At 31.9% G+C, this 19,956-nt stretch overlaps 4 protein-coding genes across 6 annotated transcripts; 3 read left to right on the top strand and 1 right to left on the bottom strand.

The window, feature by feature from the left end:
• The first annotated feature begins 350 nt into the window (after window positions 1-350).
• On the top strand, window positions 351-4,211 carry LOC128385493 (DNA replication licensing factor mcm2-like). The gene is given in 5 exon segments (XM_053344365.1): window positions 351-562; window positions 756-1,138; window positions 1,223-1,320; window positions 1,322-3,194; window positions 3,347-4,211. Coding segments are annotated over 5 exon segments (2,709 nt in total). The 5' UTR covers window positions 351-480; the 3' UTR covers window positions 3,620-4,211.
• Window positions 4,212-8,251: 4,040 nt separating this feature from the next.
• LOC128385494 (XK-related protein 4-like) lies at window positions 8,252-11,383 on the top strand. The gene has a single exon (XM_053344366.1). The coding sequence runs from the start codon at window positions 8,727-8,729 to the stop codon at window positions 10,203-10,205; it is 1,479 nt and encodes a 492-aa protein (XP_053200341.1). The 5' UTR covers window positions 8,252-8,726; the 3' UTR covers window positions 10,206-11,383.
• A 1,578-nt stretch (window positions 11,384-12,961) lies between these two features.
• On the bottom strand, window positions 12,962-16,142 carry LOC128385498 (serine/threonine-protein kinase haspin-like). The gene is given in 3 exon segments (XM_053344374.1): window positions 12,962-15,419; window positions 15,422-15,594; window positions 15,627-16,142. Coding segments are annotated over 3 exon segments (2,376 nt in total). The 5' UTR covers window positions 15,946-16,142; the 3' UTR covers window positions 12,962-13,535.
• Window positions 16,143-16,287: 145 nt separating this feature from the next.
• LOC128385495 (myb-like protein I) lies at window positions 16,288-18,393 on the top strand. Of its 3 annotated transcripts, none has more exons than XM_053344370.1 (3): window positions 16,288-16,463; window positions 16,588-17,581; window positions 17,660-18,393. In XM_053344370.1, the coding sequence occupies exons 2-3, from the start codon at window positions 16,600-16,602 to the stop codon at window positions 17,977-17,979; spliced, it is 1,302 nt and encodes a 433-aa protein (XP_053200345.1). In that variant the 5' UTR covers window positions 16,288-16,463; window positions 16,588-16,599; the 3' UTR covers window positions 17,980-18,393. The 3 variants fall into 3 exon arrangements, with proteins under 3 accessions (XP_053200345.1, XP_053200344.1, XP_053200342.1); XM_053344369.1 differs by having other exon boundaries at window positions 16,289-16,490; XM_053344367.1 differs by having other exon boundaries at window positions 16,289-17,581.
• Window positions 18,394-19,956: the final 1,563 nt, after the last annotated feature.

Here is a 19,956-nt window from a genome sequence, read left to right as displayed (position 1 = left end):
ATCATCGAAAGTTAATGATAAAAGTTAGTCCACAATTAGTAAATTGTTTATCCCAATCAACCAATATTTAGATTATCTCTTATATTTACAAAATCTCTAATTGCTGATGTAAATATGAGAACAGTAGATAAATAATCTTAATAGATATTTTCTAAGTAAGAAACTGAAATAAATATAAATAAACAAAATTAAATTCGAACCAAAATTATTATTAATAGAATTCAATTCGTAACCAGAATTTTTTTTCTCGAATTCAAGTTGACCGCTTTTTCTTTTTCTTCCACCAGATGGAGCCTGTTGAGCGAATTTTTGGCGCCTTTTTCTTTCTTTCTTCTCTTTCATTTTTAAAAGTCTTTCTCTTCACCGATAAGACCAAAAATCTGCTCTTGGTTTTTTAATTTTCCTTTTAATTTGGTTGATTTGATTTGATTATTTTTCCTTTTTTAATTGTTTTTTTTTAATTACGTTGATTCTTTAATCATGTCTGAAACTGGTGATGATGTTTTCGATGAAATTATCGGTGATGATGATGCTTTGTCTTCACCTTCTCATTACTCCGATGGTAAGTGCTTCTTTTTTTTTTGAGATCTCCATCTTGTTAATATCTTTTGAGTGGCTCTTTTGTTTCTTGAGGTTTTCTTTTTTATTTGTTTGTTTAATTTTTTGGTTTGATTTTTTTGTCTTGATTTGTTGACCTTTTCTCTGTGAATTGACTGTTTTGTACTTTGTTGCTAATGTTTGGTTTTCTGTTTTAGCTCCTGAACCTGAGGTAGTCAGAGAGGTTGATAGACGTCGTGGTATTGAAAATGATGACGCTCTTATGGAACCAAGGGAGAATGATGATGAAGAAGGGGAAGATCTTTATGGTGATAATATGTCTGATGATTATCGACCTATTCCTGAACTCGATGTTTATGATGCTGATGCTCTTGATGATCGTTCTGCTTCTGAACTTTCAATCTCAGCTCGTATTCAGGCTGAAGCTGATATGAGAGCCAGAGATCGAGCTGAAGCTCGAGGTACTGGCCGAATGCGAAGAGGTCTTGAGATTTTTGATGCCAGTTCGGAATCAGATACTTTCCGTATTTCCGATATTAAAAAACGTCGAATGATGGCTGCTAAAGGTTTAAGAAAAGATGTAAGTATTCATAGATTTTCAACCATTTTTTCCATTCTGTTTTAATTCTCATTGAATTAACTGTTTCTTTTGTTTATTTTAAAGGGCGATTCTGATTTATTGGACGATGATGAACCTATGGAATCAATTGAAAATCTTGGTGATACAAGAGGTCTAACTGTTCGAGAACATGTCTCTTCAAATTACTCGGCGAGAAATTCATCACAGATTCAAAAATTTCTTAAGGACTTATGCTGATGCTAAAGGCAGAATTGCTTTCAAAGAAATCATCAAACAAATGTGTGAAGAGAATAAACAAAGCTTCGATGTAAGTTATCCAGTTCTTGCTCACGAAGAGCCAAACATTGCATGGCTCGTTATCGAGGCTCCATTTGAAGTTTTCGAGATTCTCAATGCCGCTGCAAAAGAAGTAGTTTTATCAATCTTTCCAGCTTACGAAAGAATTGTAGCTGAAATAGCAGTTCGAATCTCTGATTTACCAATCTCGGAAGATATTCGTTCATTGAGACAATATCATTTAAATCAACTTATTCGAACCTATGGTGTTGTTACCTCTTCTACCTCAGTTTTACCTCAGCTTCGAGTGGTAAAATATGATTGTAAATGTGGTTATATTCTTGGACCTTTTGTTCAAAATCAAGATACCGAATTGAAACCAGGCTCATGTCCAGAATGTCAAAGTCTCGGGCCATTTACCGTTAACATGCAGGAAACTGTCTATCAAAACTATCAACGAATAACAATTCAAGAACCTCCTGGTAGAATCTCCGCCGGTCGAATTCCTCGTTCCGAAGATGTTATCTTGTTGGGTGATCTTTGTGACACTTGTCGTCCTGGAGATGAAATTGACATTACCGGAGTTTATACTCACTCATATGATGGTTCATTGAATATCGCAAACGGATTTCCTGTTTTTGCAACAGTTATTGTTGCCAATTATATTCTGAAACGTGATGACTGGTCATTCTCCGGTAATCTAACTGATGAGGATACTAAAGCTATTATCAAACTGTCAGAAGATTTAAGACTCTCTGACCGTATCATTGCATCAATTTCTCCTTCAATTTATGGTCATAAAGACGTTAAAAGAGCCTTAGCATTGGCATTGTTTGGCGGTGAGTCCAAAAATCCTGGTCAAAAGCACAGAGTTCGAGGTGATATCAATGTTCTCATTTGTGGTGATCCTGGTACAGCTAAATCTCAATTTTTGAAATACTTAACCAAAATTGCTCCAAGAGCTGTTTTCACCACGGGTCAAGGTGCTTCTGCCGTCGGTTTAACCGCTTTCGTCCAAAAAAGTCCAGTAACCCAAGAATGGTGTTTAGAGGCTGGTGCTTTAGTTCTTGCCGATAAGGGTGTTTGTCTTATTGACGAGTTCGACAAGATGAGTGAAAAAGACAGAACCAGTATCCACGAGGCAATGGAACAGCAAAGTATCTCTGTTTCAAAGGCTGGAATTGTGGCCTCACTTACCGCTCGATGTTCGGTTATAGCTGCTGCCAATCCAATTGGAGGTCGATACGATTCATCATCTCCATTCTCTCAGAATGTTGATCTAACAGAGCCAATTATTTCTCGATTTGATATTCTTTGTGTTGTTCGAGACATTCCAGATCCTGATGAAGACGAACGATTAGCAAAATTTGTTGTTCGATCGCACATTAAACATCATCCATCCCTTGAAGGTGATGAACTTATCAAAATGAATGAAACAATGGTTGAGGTTTATGAAGATCCAGAGATAGAACCTATTCCTCAAGATTTATTGAAAAAGTACATTATGTATGCACGTGAAAGAATTCATCCTAAATTACATCAGATTGATCGAGAGCGAATCTCTCGACTTTACACTGAACTCCGTCGAGAATCACTAGCCACAGGTTCCATTCCAATAACAGTTCGACACATTGAAGGTATCATTCGGTGCGCTGAAGCTCACGCTAAAATGTATCTCAGAGATGTTGTGACCAATGATGATGTCGACATGGCTATTCGTGTAATCCTTGAGTCTTTTGTTGATACACAAAAGTTCACTGTCATGAGACAAATGAGAAATGTAAGTCATTGATCTTATTAATTGTTTACTAATTTTCCCGCCTTGAAATTGCTTCAACAATAAGGAAACTTTTCGTTCTCAATTCTCGAGTAATTTTGTTATTTACTAATTAATCATTTGATTCCAACTCTTTTGTATCTACACAATTTTAGACATTCTCCCGATACCTGACATATAAACGAACACCCGAAGAACTCCTTCTATTGATATTGAAACAATTGGTTCACGAACAAATGGTGATCGCTCGTGGAAAAGCTCAAGGAGATATTCATCTTGACGAAATTACCATCCCAGAGAAAGATCTTCTTTCTAAAGCCAAACAATTAAGGATTTACAATGTTCAACAATTTTATCAGAAATCAATCTTCAAATCACATAACTTTAGTTATGATCCAAAAAGAAAAGTTATCGTTCAAAAAGTTTAAAACATTAACTCCTTAAGTGCCATTTCCATTGATTTTACCGTTAAAATCAAATTGCTCATCTCTATTATCTCACAATCATCAACAATTTCAATATCTACTTTTAATACAAGCTAATTTTTTTTTACTACTCTTAACATTTAATTAATAGTTACACAATTGAATCATTTTCCCATGTTTAATTTGTATATTAAACACTCAAAGTGAACTTGAAAATAACAAGTAATTGTATCGAAAAATGAATTAACCTGATTAAGCAACAACAATAAGATTTGAGTGACTTAATTGTAACTAAATGTTGATGATTCAGTAAAGAGGAACCATTAACTGCTCATCACGGATTAATAGATGCGTTTCAAGTTCAACCGAACAAGTGAAGATGAAAGAGAAATATCTTCCGGTGATGATGAAAACATTAATCTTCCGTTAAGCTTAATTGCTTAACAGAATTTAATTTGATTCCATTCTCATCTAGATCTTTTTATTTTCCTTCCTATTCTTTAACCTTCTCATAACTTGATGATGATTATAAATTGAAAACACGTTCACACGTTTATAACAATTAAATCTAATTTAATTTCAACAATACCCAAAATTGTTGTTAGTTAACAATTTAATCCTTAATTGTTAAGGTTAATAGGTTACCAATGACACAAACATGAAACTCTTGATGGTCAAACGATTTAAAAAGTTTAAACAGACAAACGGACAAAATTAACAACCAAACTGTTAATCAACTTGATCAAAACAATTTAATCAATCCCTTTAAACCCTAAATATAATCAAACCGATGCAAAAAAAATTAATTTAATTGTTTAACTAAAATTCATCTTCACCAATAGTTACACAATTAGAGAAACAAAAACAACAACAACAAAGAATCAATTGATTGTCTTTACAATTAAAGGTTGACCATTAGAGAGAGAGAAAGAAGCATTAATTTGGTAATTAATTTTCCAATTAAATTGTGAAATGCGAATTAATTAGTTAATTGTGCTGATGAAGAATAGAAAATATTATTTTCCTTTTAATTTAAATGGAATAATTTTCTTATAATATAAACTTGGAACTTTTTGTTTTCTTTTTCTGTTCAACTTTTTCTCCTCCCACTTTTTGCTTTTCTTTTGCTTACTTACCTGTTGATTCTTGTTTATACTCTGAATATATTTGGATGAATGGAAAATTAAAGTTACAGGTAATTCAACAAGTTGTCCATCAAGTTGTTGAATGAAACAACAATTCTAATTGTACAACAATCAAGGACCAACCTTTAAATTGAACCGTTTGCCTCACTTACGCTTGGATAATGTTAGTTCCAGATGTCGGTTAACCATCATCACCATCGCGTCTAAACCTTTAATCAACAATTAATTTCTCGTTTAATTAGCTTAATATGGAGACATAATTTCTCCATATTAATTACCCTTTAAATTGGCGACAATTAACATGATTTAATTTCTCCTTTTCTTTTTCTTGGTTCTTTGATTCTTTTCTCTTCTCATCTCAAAATTGTGATTCTTTTTTCTTGTCTTTGTGTTTGATTGTTTTTTTCTCTTTCTTTTTATTTTCTATTCTAAATATTATCACTCAAGTTAGTATTCTATTCTATTCAATTGTGTACCTGTGCTTAATTCATCTCCATGGTTTAATCTAATTTCCATCAAATTGTTTCCAAAGAACCACAATGGCCGCCATTTCAATTTCCATTACATTCTGGTAACAAGTTTTTTCCTATAAACAAATGAAAGTGTCTTGTTGGGCCTATGAGATAATCTTTTGGATTTGCTTGTGATCTTTTGGTGTTAATCTTTGTTACTATGTTTCAATTTGTTGCGATTATTAATTCTACTCATCGTAAGTGTATAATCTCAGCTTGATTAATCTCACTTTCAATTGTTACCACTCAGGATTATTCTGTCACCCGATAAATTGACTCTTAAAAAGATTGGCGCTTTTACCAAAACAACACTTACATACCTCAACACAATATCTTGGACCGATTGATTAGATTCACTATTACCTGTTGTTTGCCGATCATTGTTATCAACCATCAATATTTTTTCGGTAGGAAAATTGTCAAACCTGAGAAAATTGGAGGAAAAAAAAAGTGTCATCAACTGAAATTATGATTCTCCAAGCATAACAAAACAGTTTCTTCTTCTCTTCTCTCTCCATTGTATTCAGGTAACTTGAGGAATACAATCAAAAAAAAGAGAGAATAGAAAAGTCTGAAAGAATTGGAGAGAAAAAAATTCCATCTCATCATGGATATAAATCCATTTTTCGTTTATTAACAGTCTATACTATTCAGTGAATTCCAATCAGTGAATTGATTGTCAACATTATTTCTCTCTCTCTCTCTTTGTATTTGTTGATTTTCTTTTTCATAACTAACAGTTAATTTGTTGTGTCTCACCAACGGATTCTAATTGTGGGTTCAGTGTTCATCTCTCGTCAATTTTTGTTTCCTCCATTTGTTTACAATTAAATCTTCCATGAGTTTAATTGTCAGAGATAAACAATCAACACGAAGCAGAAAATTTTTTACCTCTTTACGTTGGATTGGAATCAAGGTTTTCTCACTTATCAACCAATTAGTATTAACCATTTTACTCGTGATTATCTATACCTGTTAACCAAATTAACTAATTGTCCTTGGTTTCACCATTTCAAACACTTTCATGGTCAAACAATTGGTGAAGAAGAAACAAGAAAAAAAAATCTCCCAATTACAACAACTAAATTTAATTCCTTTATCATGTTATATCATAGAGAGAATTGAATTTCCAGTTAAAGAAACACAATAAATAACATAATTGGTGTTTCTTAATCTTCGTTAAGCTGACAATCGATTTCAATGTTTATCTTGTTATAAAATATTGATTTTCCATCATCATCATAATCACTTTGAACATTATCACGATTATCAATTAGTGAATTTCGATTGTTAATCATCATGAGCACCTTAACAAGTTACTCTAATTACACGAGTTCCAATTATGGAAGCCCTTTGAAAACACCTAAACGTTACTTCAATCTTGGTCTTCTTTGTTGTTGTATCGCTGGAATCGTCTTCGTAATTGGACTTATCTCAATGGTTTGGGGATCTTCACCTCACGAACCTGATGCCATTTGGATAGCGGGAATTGTTTTCCTTTTTTTCGGTGGTTTTCTTTTCTTCATTGGTATCAGTTCCATTGGAATCTATCTCTCCAAGGAAGATAAAAGAAAACATGAACTTGAACGAGCTCGAACAAGACAATACGCTGCAAGTATTTCGTCAGCTCGAAGTCTCCGTTCAAGCGATTTTTACCTCATTGAATGATAAAAGAATTGAAGATAATTGGAAGAACCATTGATGGAACTAAATTGCTCTTTAAATTTTGATTTTCTATTCACAATTAACTCTACAACAATAATCGATTCAAAAGGATCAATACAATTAATAAGATATCACTTATTTTCTCATCACGATTGAACTTTACCTGAGTGTCCATCATAACGATTAATACACGACAACAACAATGACAATGGTACAATTACAATTACAAATTTAATCAACTCAATAATCATGTTTTTCATTTGAAAAATCAGCAATTATTATTTTTTTGTCACAACACAATTATCATCAATTTGATTGCAATCAACATACTATAAGTATTATGACTAAATTTAGTTACTAAACTAATTTGGTTAGACTTAAAGATTATCTCTAATTTTTATATTAACTGTTAATATTTAAATCAATCTCTATATTGTAAATATCTAAATTACTTTGTAAATTTAAATTGTTTTCACTTTTTATACTCTAATCAATCAACAAAGTACAAGTTGATTACCTTTCCATTGGTAATGGTTTAGAAACATTGATTTGTATCATTTTCTAGCCTCACTTATTAATTGTCATGTCTATGGTTCCATTGTTTTCCTTAATCACTTGACGACAATTCAACAACAATTAAACTGAAAAGTTTTCCGTTAAAATGAAACTTGATTCTAATACTCTATTGATCTTTAAGAGATACAAATAAACTTTTTCTCTCAGTTTTTGTGAAAATCTCATCAACACTTAATCGTTTCTCTTAATATCTTGATTTGTGTTAGTCTTCATCAGATTAAGACAATTAAAATTACCTTTTAATCCCAATTGGTTTATTCTTTTGTAATGGAAAACAATTAAAACCAATCATCATAATCAAATTCGAGCAAATCAAATACCAATTCAATTCGAGTTGATGATGGACCATCAAATTGAGAAACCATTTGATCGGAGGGAATATTAACAATAATCAAACTGACAATTCGATAGTTGATCAATCAATTGTTTAAGAAAAAATCAATAAATTAATGATTAATCACAAACGAAAAAAATAATCAAGAGAAGACAAAACTTTCAAAGAATTGCAATTTTCTGATCAACATCACAGCAGAAACAACCAATTATTCAGTTAAAAGATAAATAAGTTAACCACTGAATATTAAATTGTTCTAATTAAAGTTCTATTAGAAAACAATTAACAACAATTAACAAAACGAAAACGAAAAAGAAAAAGAATTATCTATTTTTCGATAATTTGCTCGATAAATAGGCGCCTATTTACAGAGAAAATTTTGTTTTCTTTTCTCTCATTAACATTAAGTGAATTTACTTGTTTGTTGTGTAATTGAAGTTTGATTATTTAATTATGTTCATTATCTAATTATCATGTGATATAATATAATTTTTCCACCATGAAGTAGTTTAAACGAAGTAAATTCAACGATTAATGTTAATATACTTGTGAATCGATGATAATCCAATACCTTTGGATTTTTGTCTTCGCTTCTTATTCCCAATGGTGAAAATCATATGTTGTTTTTAGCGAAAATTTTTTTTAGCTTTTTCTTTTGTTGAAGAAACGAAAACCATTGAATCAATGGATCAATTTTGATCTTTATTCAATTGGTGTTTTCTCTTGTATCATTTAATCTTCTTCTTCTTCTTCTTCTTCTCCCGGTGTGATTTTATTCTTCCAATTCTTTCGGTGGTTCGGATTGTTAATCCATCTTGTTGAATGTGGAAACAATAAATTAATGAGGTTCATCTTAATTTCTCTTGATCGTAAACACAATGACTGCTGAAGATGCTGATTGTCTACCATCTTTACTACCATCGGGTGATCATAAATTATCACTTACCAGTGATGATGATGGCGGAGGCTGTGGATATGATAAGGTTGATGCTCTTCCAGCTGATATGAAATTTACTTGGCTCGATGGATTGGCCATTCTATTTTCAATTGGTTCTTTTCTCTTTGACATTGGTACCGATATTGCCGTTGCCGTGATCCATTTTACCAATAAAGACTATTGGTATTTCGGTTTAACATTATCATTTATCCTTTTTCCAACCTTGGTAATGACCGGTATCAGTTTACGTTGGTATGTTTTAGATGCTCGCGAAGAGGGATCACCTAAAGTATCAACCACCCAATGGACATTGAGAGTAATTTTTCTTCTCTTTCAATTGGGACCAATTTTACGTTACATTGATTCCCTAATCTATGGGATTAAATTTCTACAACATAAATCAAACAAATTGGAACAGAAAAAGTATTACCATTACATGGTTTATGAAGATACTGATGCAACTATGTTAAGGTTATTTGAATGTTTCATGGAAGCGGCTCCTCAATTGGTTTTACAAATTTATATTCTCGCAGTTCTTAAATCACCTTATGGAGATGATCATCTAATGGTTTTAACACAAATCGCTGCCTGTATTGCCTCATTGGTTTCACTTTCCTGGTCACTTGTTTCCTATCAAAGGTCATTAAGACTTTCCCTTCCAAATAAAGTTTCCCTTACCTGGCAAGGAATTGGAGTCCAATTTTTGTGGAGATTTTTCGTAATTGCAGCTCGAGTTTTAGCTTTAGCCTTATTCGCCTCAATCTACAATTGGTACATTAGTATTGTCTGTGGAGTTCATTGTATAATCATGTTCGCTTGGATTGTCTCAATGAAAACCTCTTTCTGTGAGAATCGTTGTGAAGAGCTTGGTTATAATGCTGTTCTCGCTGTTATGTACATTTTCTGTTATTTTAATCCGGTCGATAGTCCAACTCGTTATCGTTATACAATCTATTATATATTTATGTTCTGTGAAAATACTCTTCTTATGGTTCTATGGTTTACCCGAGCTGAATCACACCTTTGGTACCGATTACCAGCCCTAGTAGGACATTACATGAGCTTTTTCACCGGTCTACTTTTCATGGCAGCTTATTACCTTTTATTTCATCCCTCTGAAGATATTAAATTGTATCGAAATCGTGATCTAGATCAAGATGAAACTGATCGTCAACAATGTGCTCGATTAGGTGGTTACAAGAGACAAAGTCACAATGGTTTATGGACAACACAAGGACGAGTCTTACATCCAAGACCTGCAGTTCCCACCGCTTTATCATCATCATCTCATAAGGATTGTCGATCAGCCAAATCAAAGGAATCAAATAACATTAAAATGCGACAACAATCAACACCAACACCACCACCAAGTGATAAAGAATCGTCTTCAATGATTACTACCAAAGGAACTTGTGTCTAATCAATTGGACAATTTCTCATTTAATTAATTATCGACAGAATTAACTCAATTATCAATATGGAAATGAATAATATTCTCATCGTTAAAAATGAAAAAAAAAGCATTTAAACCTTGGTTAATTCATCAACAATCTTACAAATTACTCAAAATATTTTCTACCATGACAATTAATTGTTTGGAAAAACAAGCAGAGACTTGGATACAATCATCCAAAATTCTGGAGAAAACTGATCGTAATTAACTAATGGAAAAATAGAAAACAAATACAATTGTTTATATATATTTTCGATAATATATATTAGTTGATCAGTGGACACACAAACAAATTAAATCCAATGTTGCTAAGCAAGATGACCATCAATTGACTGACCAGTTGAACATTTTAATTGCCGATGTTAACATGATTAAATTACTATTGATCACTCACCCCTCCAATCAAATATACACAAACAACTCACACACAATACAATTTACCAATATTACTTAAATCAGTCAATTATAAATACAATGATAATCAATTAGTTAAAAAGGAAACACAAATCAGTTTTAATCTTGACACTTAAATCTTAATATCATTGCAATTATATCTCAATCACGTTATCATTTAATTATCTCTGGAAGTTGATGGTACAATTATCACTTAACTATTATGAACAATTAACATTGTCTCTCATTTACAATTACTACAAAATCGCAGCTACAAATCACTATTATCAAGATGAAATTAAACAGAAGGAGATTAAGAAGCTGATCAGTTAATCACTGGCAACTATTAATATTTAATCAATACAATCATCATCATCATTATCATCATCATCCTTATAAATAATATCATCAATCAAATGCCAGCAACACCAACAATTTACTGATTTTGTTAATTTAATGCCCATAAACCTAATACCGAATGTACTTATTATTATTTAACAATTTACCTCCAACCGTTAATTGTTTCCTCCTCCAACAACAATAATCAACAATTGGCATTATATAAATATCTTATTCTCTTTATATTTAAATATATAGATCCTTAATTACCGTAATAGTAATAATCATCACGATGATCAACTTGATCATTACCAATAAGAAAGTTTCAACTTAACCAAATAATTACAATTAGAGTTTAATTTTTTTAACAAACAAAAAGTTAAAATCAACATTAAAACAAATCAACAAACTAATCAATCGATACAATTTGATTTACTTTCCACTATTAACTAATCCAATTGATTATTAACTCTAATCATACTAATATAATATGCAATCAGATTGAGTTGAATTGACACTTAATCAATTGATTGTTGGTAACCCAACAATGTAACTGATCAATAATCAAACCATTAACATGATTAAGATGATGAAAGCAATCAAAACATAAGCCAATGGTAAATGAGACACTTAATTGTGACCTTGAAACAGATTAAAAATATCACAATACAAGTTTTAATTGTAAATGGTTGGTTAAGATGAGAAAATATTTCGCTCGGGAATTAAATCAACAATCAGCCAGAGGTAATTGTAGACCAACAAATTGTTAACCTCTCATGTACCTGAACGTAAATCTGATTAATTTCACTGATTCTCTTGTATGAGAATCAATTGATTACCATTAATTTCTGAACAGAAACGGTTTTCCATCAGGTAAATTGTTCTCAGGTAACTTTTGATTTTCTCATCAAAGAAAAATTTTCACTTCAACTAATAATCTTTCCAATGATTAATAGTCAACAATATAAGAACTCAAAGTTAATTAACTTGACAATTAGTGATTTACATACAACTCCAAATACATGAATGAATTCAAAATGAGAATTAATCAAAAATTTCTTATTGTAACACATCAACAATTAAGTAAAATTCTGATCAATCTTTTCCTTTGATTGTTGATCAATGTTTTTTTCTCAATTAATTGTTACATGATTGATGGCTCATTCTACCGGGTTGATGAAATTTCAGATTAATGATTGACTGATCGATTTGATTGTTGCTTGATTAGTCCGATGATTGACTATTCTAGTTGACGATTTTTTCTGTCTTTTCTAATGACACCATTTTCCAAATATTATTTGGCATCGAAATCATTTTCAAGATCAATCACTTTGGTCTCAAAGTGTTGATATTATTGTCTCTCAATGTCACCAATCTAATTGTTACAATAAATTTGATTCAGTTTTGATCAGAATAGTTTCCGATTGTGTTGTGTTCAAATTGTAAATTTGACCGAACATGAGAAACTTAAGTATCATCTTGTTGTTATCGATTCTCTTTCTCAATAATCCGCCATCGAATGTCCAGTCGATCATAATTGTCGGTCCATCGTATCAGGATTTTAAGGTGAGTTAATTGTTTACACTCTTATAGATTATTAATCAGTTTCATCGTTCAAGTTGAATCAAGATTGGGACGGAAAAGAAAAATCTCCCGATATTCTTTATGATAAAGTGAAAGACATCGACACAATTTATGCGACCAAAAAACATCCGTTTCCGTATCTGTTCAGCGAAGCTTTTATCAAGATGGTCGGTAAGATAAATCGATTTGAACATCGACGAACGGCCAAAAAGTACTGGAGAAAATTGAAGAAATATAAGTCAAGAAAGGTCGATGTTTGGATGGATTCACCTTGACCTTTTTTTTTTGCTTCGTTCTTTTCGTGACACTTTTAATTGCTTGGGATGATTTTCTCTTTGATCAATTTAAATTGATGAGTTAAATCAGTGCAAACAATTGACAAACTTTTTCATCTCAATTTTTGACGATTTTTTTGCAAATATTCAATTATGATTAGTTTATTTTTTTTTTGGAAACTGAAAATTAATAAATGTTATTACTTACAGGATTTTCATCATAATTAAAGATCAGTATTTTTACAACTGTAACTGCTCCTGTTTTTAAATAATAAGAGTGTAAAATTTGTTTACAATTAGAAATGATTGTTGATTCCAATTGGTCTCTTAATCTGGTGTGTAGATTGTTAAAAGATGTAAAAAAGTACAATTATCTTTTCTTTTTTGGTTGCTATTTCTTATAATAAAAGTAAATAAAATCCTTTTCACTCTTTTCCTTATTATTGTCGATGATCAATTTTTAAAGTTGTAAATTTTGATTGATTCTATTCGGTTGATGAGATTTTAGATCAACGATTGACTGATAAATCTGATGGTTGGTTGATCTGTCCAATGAATGATAATTCTAGTTGACAATTAGTTTTATATACAAGAAGACACCATTTCTCAGGTATTTGGTATCAGTTCAATTACTTTGATTTCAAAGGGTTACAATTAATATTAATAACTCAATCGTTTAATCTTGTTGTCCAACTGTTGTTCATCTTTAGGGAAGTTTGGAAATCATTGTGTTAAAATATGAACTTTGAACAAATTGTTGAGCTGAATTATAGTTGAGAAGATTATCTTTGAGACTTTTGAGAGCCTTCATAGCCCCTTGATTAGCTTTACTTTTCGATTTATACTTTTTAGCGATAGCCAATTTCGTTGAAAGATAATGAATCCAGAGAATGTTGGTATAAGGAGTGAAACTTTTCCAATCATTTCCGTTCGCTTTACGCATAAGCCGATAAATTTCGAATTGATAATCGCCCTCTCCGGTGAAGATCTCTTCATATTTGGATAGATCATCATAAACAATGTATCCATCTTTTGCCATCCTCGCCAATGTGAAATCAATAACGGAAACTTTAAGATTCATTGAAGGAAGTTTGATGTTTTTGTTGTTCACTTTGTAGTCAAGATGAGATTCGGTACATGGCATAATCAACACGTTTCCAGTATGAAGATCTCTATGTTCAAATTCAAACTCTTCTTCGGCAGCAGCAAGTGAAATGGTTGTTTGTAAAATAACACTTAGAGCTTGAGAAGCAGAATTGAATTGATAGTTATCCAGTTCGACTCCTCCATTGTTTAAGAGTATTATAAGCCAATTGTTTCTTGGTCCATATTTGTCAGGGTGCATATTTTCACTTTCTTTTTCTTTATGATATTTTTCCCAAGCATAAATCAGTTCTCTCGGCCAACGTCCATAGGTACAAGAAGCTCGTAAGGTATTGATGAAATTTGGTGTTCTATTGCGTTTGCCTATTCTTAAATCACCGAAAGTTAAAGAGATTACAAGTTCTGGAAGTATTTGTGTCCACTTTTCGTCTTCAGTTGTAGTGTTTGCAACTAAAGGAACAACTTTGACGACAACTTCTTGATCCTCTTTGGTTTTAGATTTGAAAACTTCACCGTATGATCCTTCACCAATTTTAACCATTGATCTTATTAAATCGCCATCCAAAGCATTGCTAAATGATGTTATGTTAGGAGGATTGCAAAGAGATAAAACTTTGTCTTTCGAGGTGATTGGTAGTTGTTTGTCTTCATCTTCTACAAAAGTTTTATCGAATGCAACCAGAAAACTACGGGCTGGATTCTCTAAGATTGTATTCCTTCTTTTACGGGTTGATTTTCTTGGTCCAATTGGTGGTGATTCTCGAATAATTGTTCGGCAAGATTTTCCTAAAGCATGAAGAGTATTGGCTGTCTCTACAATGCTACGTCGATAAAATCTAAGTGATCGATCCTGCTCTTCGCGAGGAGGTTGACTTGATTTATAAATCTGGATAGAGTCACGAATTTCTTTGTTGAACTGTTTGATAGAATTTTGACTGAAAACACTGAAAACAGATTCATCCATTTCAGCTACACTGTGAACATTAGACCAATCTAAAGGTTGATCATTTGAAACTTCAATTGAGTCATTTGATATGACGTTAGGTTCATCATCAAAGACAACTGGATGTGGTGGTAAGAGATCGGTTCCTCTTCGATCAACAACATTCCAAGGTTTCTTCTTGGCTGGTGGAGGTCCTTTCGGTGTTGCTGTTACATCTTGGGTGGTAGAAGTTTCTATAAATTTAGCTGATGGTATAACAGAGAGATCAAATCTAGGAGGTGAAGTGCGTTTAGAGTTTTGTATCGGTGTGCTGACTCCTTTGTTTTCTGTTAGACTTGATTGACTTTCATCGATAACAGTTTCAGCATCTGAATCGATAGAAATATCGTCAACAAGATTATCATGAGATGGTGATTCCACATTAATAACAGGATTATTGTCTTTTAATAAACTATTATCTCGTGAAACTGAGTCAATTTTCTTCAATAATGGAATAAATGGTTTTACAATTTGTCTTCTACTGATGTGATCCGATTGTTTTGAAGATTTTTCTCTTCTTCCGATTTATTATTTGAATCCATTACAACAACATTCAGTGGTAATGCCGCGATTGCCTCATAATCTGGTAGACCAGCTTTTAAGAAAGCATCTAGAACAGACTCTTTGGTACACTGAAGAGCATCTTTTTTCCGAATACAAGTTTTCTTTTTTCTGGTTCCTTTTTATTACCACCAATAGCACCCTTTTTACCAGCGTAAGTAGCAAATTGAGCTTTCCTTTTAGGTTTACACTTTACTTCAATAAAAGTTTCATCACTGGAAACACTTGAATCAATACTACTACTGTCAAAACTACTTTCGATAGTTTTACTTTTAGGTTGGACACAAGTTGACCGTCTTTTTTTCTTTGAATAATCAGCAACTGTTTTACCACGATGAAGATCAATACTATTTGATAGATCAGCAAAAGTTGTTTTAGTAGTACAAATTTGATCAAACAATCTCTCAGCTCTTGACTTGACAGGGAGTCGACAATAGTTTGCTCTCAATGGTGACTTAACAGTCTCCATTTTGTTTTATTTTTACTTCTTCAATATAATCTAATTGTTTCAACACTTAGCTTATAGATATTCACAGATAAAACAAGATAAAAGAAACAATTAAACAACAATTAATTAACAAAACAAAAGGGATGATTTAAGAGAGAGAAAAGAAAATAAAATTAACCAAAATTAATCAAAAGAGAAAAAAAATCCAAATAGAATAAAAAAGAATTTGAATGTAAATGTACCCGCCTTGTTTTCCATTTTCAACCAATGGGAACGAAAGAAAATCGTTACCATGATTACTGTTTACAGAGAAAATTTTCTCTTACAAAGTGAAAAGAAAGAGAAAAAAGTGGTGACATCTATTGGTCACCCAAGGATTTTCTTCGATTTCGTGATTAACCAAACTGAAGATCAATAATTTGGGTTCGACCTGAATATTGATTTTTTTTTTGTTATTTTCTCTTTTTATTGTTGGAAGTATTTTCACCCAATTTTGTATTTCTATGGTTTTACTCATCTTCTAATTGGAATCACTTTGTGTATGTGTGATCATCATAATCTATTAGGTTTGTTATAAAATCATTTCACTTGGTCCATTGTCTCTTGTTTATTTTTTTTCTTCTTCTTGTTCAGCTTTTGATTTTATGTCATTTCTCCTGTTAGATTATTACTATTATGGTTTATCCAAGTGGCAATATGAGTAATAGTTCTAATTGTTCCAATTCTACAAATAATTCTGGTAGTAGTAATTCTGCCAATAGTAGTGTTGCCTCGGCTGCCAATTCCACTAAAATCAGCCCATCGTCCAGTGGGATTACTACACCAACTCGGGTTAGTATAAAGGAGGCCAATGATCATCTACAATTACTTCATTCTCGTGTTACAGAATTGGAAACCATAATTCGTTCACAAAGTGATCAAGCTGCTGAACAAGAGGAAATTTACCGTCGACAATTAAAAGAATTAAAATCCGCTAAAGAGGCTCAAATTGATGAACTTACCAAGACAATTGTTCGTCTAGAAGAGAAATTAAAAGATTTAGAATGTTCCATAAAACAAAAGAATGAGAAACTCGAAGAGAATCAGATTCGTTTAACTCAAGTGGACCAGTTAACTGATTTTTTACCCAATTTAGAGAAATTTATTCTTTCACTGAAACAAGTCACTCTCACCGAGGAAAATGTGATCTCATCAATAAGTAATAATGAACCGACTCTTAGTAAATCAATTTCTTCAACTGGATTTACAGGCCATCAAGATATCAACAACAACGACAATATGTCGGACAATGAAAACAACCCTTTTCAATGTGAAAACAATTCTCAAATGATTGATGGAGATTCTCAAGTTAATGTGAAACAAGCTGATAATCAAACCGATAATAGTTCATCTTTAATTGACATGGCCTGTCAAACAGATATAAGCGGTATCGTTGGTGGATTAGTCAAAACTGACCTGAACGGTATTGATGAGAAACTAATTGAAACCAACACTGATGATCTAATTACAATGAGTGGCATCAGTACTATTGGTGGTTTATGTTCATCTGAACCTTGTTATTCAAAAAGATCTTCAATCGATGAAACAAATAATAGCAAAGAGAAACAATCGCCCGAAGAAAAGCCGACTACTATTCCAATCAGTGGAAATGGAATAGGTAATTATTTCTATTCTCTAATTGTCTCGAGAAAATTCCATTAATATTGATAATATATTCTTCTTTTTCTTTACACAGATCCTGTTTGGAATTCTGATAAACAGATTAGAACTACTCGAACTAATCGATCTCGTAGAATTAGGAAAAGCTCATCAGCTGTTAATTATCCTTTTACATCATCATCATCATCAAATAATTGGGAGAAAGATTTCTACTGTGGACCATCATTAACTAATCCAGTATTCGGACCTGGAAGGACAATTGGTTATAAAATTCATTCTAATGGTTCATCATCATCTCACCTTTCAGGTAAAATCGAGAGGAGCTTCAGTATTACAAGTAACTTCTCAGAAGATGAAGATTTCCCTTCCAATGGAACTCGAGGTTATCACAAATAATGATTACTCTTTTCCTTTTCTAATTAATCATCATCATCATCATCATTTGACGTGTTTCATCCATTTTAATTATAATCAAAACGAGTGACTCCCAGTAATCAAATTAATCCGCAACCACTGACACACAAACACAAAGCTTAAATCAATCTATGATACTCATGGTAAGGACAAAGAGACTTTGATTTAATCACCAAACCAAAAAACGCAACACTCATTTTTCCCCCTCTGGTCAAGATTAATTACCAAAAAACTAGTCATTTAAATTAATTGTAAATTAATTATAAATGTAATTATGATAAGTTATTTAATGAATAAGTATTAATTTATACATAACAAATATATTTATGTAAATATTGTGCGATGTCAATTTTAATTATAACTGTTGGTAATTAAAATTATGCAATTCAATGAAAATCATCATGAACGTGTTGATTATACAATATTGACTTTTATTTTGATCTTAATTAATCAAAGAAAACAAGATTATAAAGGTAATTAAGACATTGCTGATTGGCAATTACCTTGAAATCGTAACGGTTTATTATTATCTCCAATCCTTTAGAAACCATATAATCTCAATTGTTATTCTGTATTGAATTGATATCAATATTTTTAATTAGATTACCTGGTTGATTAGAATCACTGTTTCCATCCGAATTTGATTCATTTGGCTCAGATGCTCCTTCACCTCCATTGGCTTCATTTTCATCATCATTATCAACACTATTTGTATATTTACTGTAATTAACTTTCTTCTAAATCGCCTGAAGGGTCAATTGTTGATTCTGTTACTGGGTTTCTTAAAGGTTTAACCCTTTTACTTGACCATAGTCGATGAATCTAATTCAAAATTTGAGAAGAATCTTCTTCTAGCAATTCGTGAACATTTCCAAATATCGGGCATTGAGGAAAGAACTTTTAGTGATATTTTCACTTATTGGTCGAACATTTTTCAGACGATCGCTCTCATGGTGTAAATTTCTCCGAATTTCTCGAAATAGCTCATTGTTTACACGAGTAAAGGTTAATGAGTTTAGCGTCAGGTAATATTGATGCCCAGAGACTTATTCGTCTCATCGTATCAGCTGATGATATTGATTTTGCTCTCAAATACGTAAAATAATCTCGTCGAACATTGATAAATAATTCAATAAATTTCCGTGTTAAAGAACAAATTTAGATGAAATTAATCATCGTTTATTATCATTTTCATACATTATCTTCATCTTTCTATTACATGATTTTTCAATAATCGTATATCTAAACGGACTTACTTTTAGGTTTCCGAATCCACATCAAGCGGGACTTCTTGATACTCGCTTGGACCCTTTGTTTTCCGAATTAAGTGATAAAAGAAGAATATAATAAACAATAAAACTAAAATTTCAGCTACTATAATGCAATCATTATCACAAATAAAAGTTAAATGAGTAAAGAAATGATCGAGTATCATTTATTCATTGAATATGAAACGTAAGAAGAAACGTGATCGATTAGAATAGTAATTATACTGTCTCATTTACTCACTAGCTCATGCTATATCATTTGATATCTTCTATTTTTAGAAAAAGTCCAGCAACAGCCCTGTGATCAGATCCGCCCGAGCCAAGACGAAAAACTTTTCTACATTCCAAGTTGCTGAAATGACAAATATATTCAATGCAGCGATCATTCCTGGTTGGGAGATCCGAATGAGGAAACAAATTTAATGTCAATAAAATGGCAAACAAACGTTTTTCTTTCTCATAGTCTCTCTAGCGGCTTCATTGAAAATGTTGCGAAGGTTGAAATCACCCATCACAACCAGACTATCGACTGGATCGTAATTACCAAGAGTTTGATTTTTCCAGGTAGACTCAATGTTAACTGTTTTCACTGTTTTAAATTAGATTTTTTAGATTGTCTCTTTATTTTGTATTTGTAAAGGAGTTTTATGAGGATTGTGAGTAAAGGGAATAGTTAAGTTATGTTTAAAAA

The sequence above is a fragment of the Panonychus citri genome, unplaced genomic scaffold (assembly GCF_014898815.1).
Source record: "Panonychus citri isolate SS breed McGregor unplaced genomic scaffold, ASM1489881v1 Contig00049, whole genome shotgun sequence".
NCBI lineage: Eukaryota > Metazoa > Arthropoda > Arachnida > Trombidiformes > Tetranychidae > Panonychus > Panonychus citri.
This window is presented reverse-complemented; position numbering and strand designations above follow the sequence as displayed.